General features: G+C 35.3%; 1 protein-coding gene across 2 annotated transcripts in view; it reads right to left on the bottom strand.

Annotated features, from left to right (window-relative positions):
• The window catches only part of TBC1D15 (TBC1 domain family, member 15), a 137,493-nt gene that overhangs the window by 104,161 nt on the left and 25,896 nt on the right, over positions 1-7,436 (bottom strand). For both annotated transcript variants that reach the window (XM_006882569.1, XM_006882570.1), the window contains exons 2-3: positions 1,072-1,170; positions 593-667 (exon numbers count right to left, since the gene is read on the bottom strand). In XM_006882569.1, coding sequence (XP_006882631.1) covers positions 593-667; positions 1,072-1,170 — 174 coding nt within the window. The remainder of the gene's footprint in view (positions 1-592; positions 668-1,071; positions 1,171-7,436) is intronic.

The raw sequence follows: 7,436 nt of genomic DNA on the forward strand, positions 1-7,436 counted from the left end.
TGGCAATTGGACAATTAAAACAGACATTCAAGGGGGGGTAGAAAAACGAACAGGGGAGGAGGGTAGAGAAAACAGTGCAACAATGAATGAATGAAAACCCAAAATCTCTGTAAATGTTCATTAAAACTGAAATATCAACTGATAAACAACATGTGATATATACTCATATATAGAATGTCATTTGAAAATGAATATAAAGAAGTACTGACACATGCTGTAGTATGGATGGAATCTTAAAAACATTATACTAAGAGAAAGCAGTCACAAAAGGACATAAATTATTATATTTCTTTGAAGGATGTAAAAAAAGGGAAAAGTACATCAGTGGTTGCCAGGGGATAGAGATCAGAGGAACAAGAAGTGACATCTACTGGGTACAGAGATTCCTTTTAAAGGTAATGAAAATGTTTTCTAATTAAATATTCATAATGATTATACAAGTCTGTAGCTATATTATTTTATAATTAATTTTACCATTTAAAAGACCCATAATTTATGAATTGTATATCGCTTTATCGTATATCGCTATTCTTAAAGCTATTATTTATAAAATTCAATTCCCTTAAGTCACATTTTTCTTTGCCTTACATACCTTTCCAGCATAAAGAATACTAGAAGAATCTAATGCATCATCCAATGGTTTCCAGTCCACTATTACCTCAGAATCCTAAAGAAAAAAATTATGAACCACACTGATTATTCAATATCTTTCATTCTTAGTCACATTTCTATTCCCTATATCCTAAATAAAATTTTACATATTAGCACTTATAATGTGTAAGAAAGATATAATATGGAAACCAATGTTTGGCATTTGTCACGTACTGGTTTTTTCACTTACTCATAAAAATTTCTGTCAGTACAACTTCTAGAATCTAGGTTTTAAGATATTTCATACTTCTAAATTTTTTATTCCAAAATCATTTCCATAAAAATGTTAAACCACTGTTTAATTATAAAATTTTGTAATTTCATCTTACAGATGAAAATTCAAACTTTTAAATAATGGCTCAAATAAAAACTATTATCACAAGCATTCACTAAAAGAAAGAATTTATTAGAAATATGTACCTTTTCTAAAACACGTAATATTCCTGAAATCAAGCTGTCATGGTCATTGGTTTTTCCAGAAGATGAGTGAATATATACTCCTTCTTGCTCATATATAATCTGAAAGAGTAAAAATCAAATTAATCAAATTATTTTTGCTCAGTATTACTTCCATCTTCATTTTTTAAAAATTGAGGATATTTACCGAAAATGGCTAGCCAAATTTCTGACTATTTCATATTTAAACATATAATTTTTAAATTAAAAAAAAAAGGCACTTCAAATAAACACAAACTGGAAGAAGTTTTTCTATTATACATGAAAGTTTCCTTTCTCTTTTTTTTTAATTCTTTTCTCTGTGTGTGCCCTCAAATCAGATCTGAATGGTACAGGAAAAGATTGTCCCTCCTTCTCTAGCAGAGAATCTGGTGGATTTGAACTGCATATCTCTGGGATTGCAATGCAGCTTCTTGCCACTAGGCCACCAGAGCTCCCTGAAAGTTCCTTTTTCTGATTAGTGTTAGTCACAATCTTGACCTTCTCCATTAACAACAATGTCAAGCTAATTGCTGTGTGTCTCAATAGGCAAATAATCATTAAAATTGTTGTTAACAACCATTAAGCAACACACAGGTTTGTATTCAAAACAGAAAATGGAATCAAAATAGCCTTATATGATTGTGCCCAATTTTGATCTACAACAAAAAATGTTAACTACAACTAGTAAACAAAATAGCAAGTAAAATTTTAAATTAGAATTTAAACCAAACCTAAAAGGTATATGAGAGAAATGATCAAATATAAACCATGTCACTGACTTCTTCAACAGAATGATATATGATATACCCAGAGAAAAAGAAAAGGAGAAGAGATCAAGAGGAAGATGTACAAGAACAAAATAATTAATGCTCAGTGTACTTGCAAAAAGTTGAGAGGAAAAAAATACACTGCTGTTAAGGCAGTACAGATGGACTACCAACAAATGGGAGGGAAAAGGAACTGCACACTGGTATTAAATTGCTCTAGGGGTGTAATGAGGATCTTTAGAAACCCAAATATCTATCAGCATATTATTTATATACATGTTGTTGGTAGGTGCTGTAGAGTACAACTCAAAGTAACGTTAGGAACAGCTAACTTGAACTTTGTCATATCCTGTGCCATCCTCATCATCTCTGATACAATAGAGTCCATTGCTGAAATCACTATGTCAGTTCCTCTGGATGGGGGTCTTCCTCTCCTTTGATGGCACTCCATCTTTCCACGTATAATGTTCCTTCCCAAGGAATGGTCTCGACTAGTTACATATCTAAGGGATGAGATACAAAGCTTTGCCATCTTTGCCTCCAAGGTGTACTCTGGCTGCACTTTCTCCAAAACATAAGTTTGGTCATTTGGCACAGCATTTGATAAAATTCTTGACTGTCTTACTGACAATGTCATCTCTCAGAAAGTACAAGTGAAAAGAAGATAGATGTAGATTAACAAAAAAAAATTATTTTAACTAAAACACGGGAGAAAACAGATCATATTAATGAGTTTAACAATTAAGAAAAAATCTGGAACACAGTCAAATGTTCAAACTATTGTTCTTGTTAGGTTATCCATCAAGTTGGCTCCAACTCATAGTAAACCTCTGAAAAACAAAACAAAACCCTGCCTGGTTCAGTCTATTGTTTTAGTCACTGTTTCCATGTGTCTTGCTGAGTGTCTTCTTCTCTTTTGCTGACAGCCCTCTACCTTTGCAAGCATAATACCCTTCTCCAGGTATTAGCCCTTCCTAATACAATGTCCAAAGTACAGAAGACAAAGGTACATCATTATTGTTTCTAAGGAGCACATTTACTATATTTATTCCAAGATGGACTTGTTTATTCTTTTGACAATCCATGGCATTATAAATGCATATATATACATATATATATAATAAAAATTAATTCCACCAAAACCAGAAAGATCATTTTAAACAACCATTTCAGCCAAGATGAGTTATCAGAGACAAATTTACTTACCATCTAAATTTTTAAAGACAGTCTATGAAGATAGTTTTTTAGTTTTCAAATATCACACAATTAAAGCAATATTATTAAGAGACATAAAGCAAATTAAGTAATCCTTAAAAAGTTTGTTTCCTACCTTGAGAGCTTCTAGTCAAAGGGAAAAAAAAATCTCACAAAGCACCCACTCACTGGTTTCCTTGAGTTACAGAAACAGAACTCAGAATTGGGGAAGGAAAACAGTATTAGCAGAGTGTTCCTTAAAGGCAGGGACAGTGAAGCTTACCTCACAGGTTGTTATTAAGCACAGCTGAGTCACAGATGACTCTTTGTGTATATTATCAGGAGACAGAAATCATTGGAAAAAATAGTGAAAGAGAGGTAAACTTTCAACAAGATGGACCAACTCATCATCTGTGACTCTTAGCAACCAACAGCTCTGAACCCTGCCTTACCTAGAGCCAATCTCACTGTCTTCTACACACTACACCCCAGTTACTGGGTCAGTCCATCTCATTCAGAGTCTTCCTTTCCTGCAATGACCTTTCACCCTTCCAAGCATGATGTGCTTTTCCAAGGACCAGTCCCGCCTAAAAACAGGCCCAAAGTATGTTAGACAGAGTGTCAAAATCCTTGCCTTCAAAGAACAACCTGGTATCACACTCTCCAGAATGGACCTATTTGCTTTTTTAGCAGTCCGTGGTATATTCAATACTCTTCTCCAGCACCACAACTGAAAGGCACTGATTCTTCTTTTGTCATCCTTGATCACTGTCCAGCTCTCTGATGCATAACAAGTAACTGCAAAGATCATCACCTGGGTCAAGCACACCTTACTTTCTAGACTCACAATGTTGCTCTTCAGCACTCTAAAGAGGTCCCTGACAGCAGATTTTCCTAGTGCAATTCCTTTTTTTATTTCATGACTGCGGGTGCCAAGAGCACTGATTGTGGATCCGAGAAAGATGAAATCTCAGTATAACTGTATTTCATATGTTCAAAAATATAAAAGCTGGTGTACGTTAAGACAGTATTATAGTATTAGTAGGATGTAAGTGATGAAAACTACAACATTTAAGATGAAAAATATTCTGGTTGGATATATGGCAAATCAGACATTAAAGAAAGAGAAACATGGAATGAATGAACAGAAAACCAGTGAACTGAAGAAAAATTTCAAGTAACCTAGTATACACACAGTTGAAGCCCGTGAGAAAGACAATACAAGAAAAAGACTCAACAAGCAAACAAAACAAGCAAAAACTTTTCAAGAAATAGAAGATTTCCCAAATTCGATGAAAACTATAAACTCACAATACAGCCCTACTGGCAAAATAGTTGAATGTTCAACAAATGGACGGCTAGAAGCAATCACTCATCTCTGTCAGGAAATCTGAGAGACTTCCTAGGAGACCCACTGGAATAGATACATATTTGTACAAAGAAGGGTGATCCAAAAGAATGTAGAAGTTACACAACAACACAGTTAATATCACACACAGCTAAAATTTTGCAAAGGTAAAATGACTACAACAGTACACTGGCAAAAAGCTGTCAGAAATTCAAAACAAATTCAGAAGAGGGCAAGAAATATCATTGCTGATGTCAGATGGAGCTTGGCTAAAAAAAAAAAAACAACTATCAGGAAGGTATTTGTTATTGCTGCTACTGTTATTAGGTGCTGTCGAGTCGGGTATGACTTAGAGAAATCCTATGAACAGAAGAGCTGAATCCCGTTCTATCCTGCACCATGCTCACCCTTGCTGACACACCCAAGAGTCCACTGTCAGCAGTCACCGTGTCAATCCACCTGGTGAGGGTCTTGCTCTCCTTCACTGATCCTCCACCCTTCCTAGTATTGTGTCCTTCTCCAAAGAATAGCCCCTCAGAGCAAAATGCCCGAAATATGTGAGGTGAAGTCCCATCATTCTTGCCTCCAAAGAGCATTCCTGCTACAACTTCTCCCAAACACATTTGTTTGTTCTTTTGGCCGTCTTTGGAATGTTCAGTACTGTATTCCAACACCACAGCTCAAAGGCATCAATTTCTTCTGTCATCCTTATTCACTGTCCAGCTTTCAGATGCACAGCAAGTAGTAAGAAAGACCAAGGCTGAATCAGATGCACCTCAGTCCTCAAAATGACATCACTACTCCTCAAATATCTGGAGAGGTCCCTAACTTCAGAAGATATTTACCAGTGTTGTTACTAATTTTACGAAAACATCTGACTGCATAGATCATAACAAAGTATGGATAACATTGTGAAGAACAAGAATCCCAGAACATTTAATTAAGTTCATGAAAAATTTGTGTATAGGCCAAAAAGCATTTACTAATGAAAATAAAAGATTACCATTTTCACTATGGATCACACCCACCATCAAGAAAACAAAAATCTTCACAAATGGACCAATGATAATATGATAAACACATCACATTTTCATCCTAGCACGGAAAAGACTGAAGTAGTCAGAGATTTCATTTTCTTTGATCCACAATTAAAGATCATGGAAACAGCAGCAAAGAAATCAAACAAGATAGTACAGTGTGAAAAACCACTGCAAAAGACTTCTTTAACGTGTTAAAAAGCAAAGATGTCTCTTAGAAGACTGTGAACCTGACTCAAACTACAGTCTCTTCGATAGCCTCACATGCATTTAAACCAGATAATTAATAAAGAGGATCAAAGAAGAATTGATGGCTTTAAATTATGCTGTAGGGAACAACACCGAATACACTGTGGACAGCAAAAAGAGCAAATCAGTCTTCAAACTGCAGCTCATTAGAAGCAAGATGCCAAGACTTCATTCACATCATCTGGACACATTACTAGAAAAGTCCTGTCCCTAGAGAAGGACACTATGCTTGGAAAGAAGGTCAGTTAAAAAAAAACCCTCCACAACTGGATGGACACAGCAGCTGGAAAAACAGGCTCTAACACAGTAATGATTTACTGTAAGGATGGTAGAGGATCAGGTAGAACTTTATTCTGTAGTATACAGAGTCACCATGAGACAGAACTGATTTAACAGCACTTAACAATTTTAAAAAAAATCCACAATGGTTAAGTACATAACCACAAGTCAAAGGTTCAAAGTTTGAACTTACCAGTAGTACCTTCACTTAAGATCTAGAGGCCTGTTCCCATAAAGATTAGAGCCAAGCAAGCTATAAGCAATTCTACTCCATTATATAGGGTCATTTAGAATGGGAAATCAACTCAAGAACACACAAGAATAAATCCAAAAGATTAAATATCCCAATGAAATCCAAGTGCCAAAAATCACATAGAAAATTATACAAAAGCACATCAAAATCAAACCAGTCAAAATCAATAATAGAAAAAAAAAGATAAAAAAAACAATCATGGAGAAAAAAAAAAATACCACTATCTACAACACCTAAAAATTTCTCGTTGCCATTGTCAGGAACTAGAAGACAGTGCAACAGCATCCTTAAATTACTCAAAGAAAAACAATGTCCATCTAAAATTCTATATACAGAGAACATATATTTCGAGGTGAAAAGCCAAAATAAAGACCTTTGCTGATATATAAAAGCTCTTCTGAATCAAAATTGAAAATCTGGAAATTCTCTATGTACTGTTTAAGCTATTTTAGGATGATCTTCAGCAATATTCTGCATGTATGTGATATTAACGATTTTTGTGGGTTTTTTATTTTACGTTATTAATTTTAATGAACATTTAGAGAGATTTTTGGATTTCCATTCATTCATTGTTGTTGTACTTTTCTCCCTGCCCAGCCCTGGCCCTCAGTTCGCTTCTCTCTTTGAAAAGTAAAAGAAAAATTTTTTCATTGGTATACAATTCCCCCGCAACCCCCCCCCCACTGCCCCGAGTACACTCCACTACACAACCTTAAATCTGGACTCTCGTGATAACCATAGTACCCTATCATATATTACTTTTAAATTGTTCTCTCCCTCATCTGTTTCAATGCAGTATACATAATTTATCCTGTTTTTCTCAGTCTTACCCCAAGTCTGGTGTCAGTCCCATTCTACAACAGTGGCACCATGCCCATTTTGAATAATATTGCATGAGATCTTTGTTTTTCAATGCAGCGTAGTATACCATTCTATGAATATACCACAGCTTCTCTATCCATTCGTTTGTTGATGGGCACTTGGGTTGTTTTCAACTCCTTGCTATGGTGAACAAAGCCATGATAAACATGGGTATGCATATATCTGCTTGGATGTCGGTTATGGTCTCTTTAGGGTATATTCCCAATAGTGGAATTGCTGGGTCAAATGGTATCCCTATTTGCAACTTTTTCAGAAAGCGCCACACCACTTTCCATAGTGGTTGCACCATTTTACACTTCCACCAATAGTGAATAAGGGTTCCAGTTTCTCCATAACCT

Source organism: Elephantulus edwardii, unplaced genomic scaffold, assembly GCF_000299155.1.
Source record: "Elephantulus edwardii isolate Elephantulus edwardi_28Jun2011 unplaced genomic scaffold, EleEdw1.0 scaffold00021, whole genome shotgun sequence".
Taxonomy (NCBI): domain Eukaryota; kingdom Metazoa; phylum Chordata; class Mammalia; order Macroscelidea; family Macroscelididae; genus Elephantulus; species Elephantulus edwardii.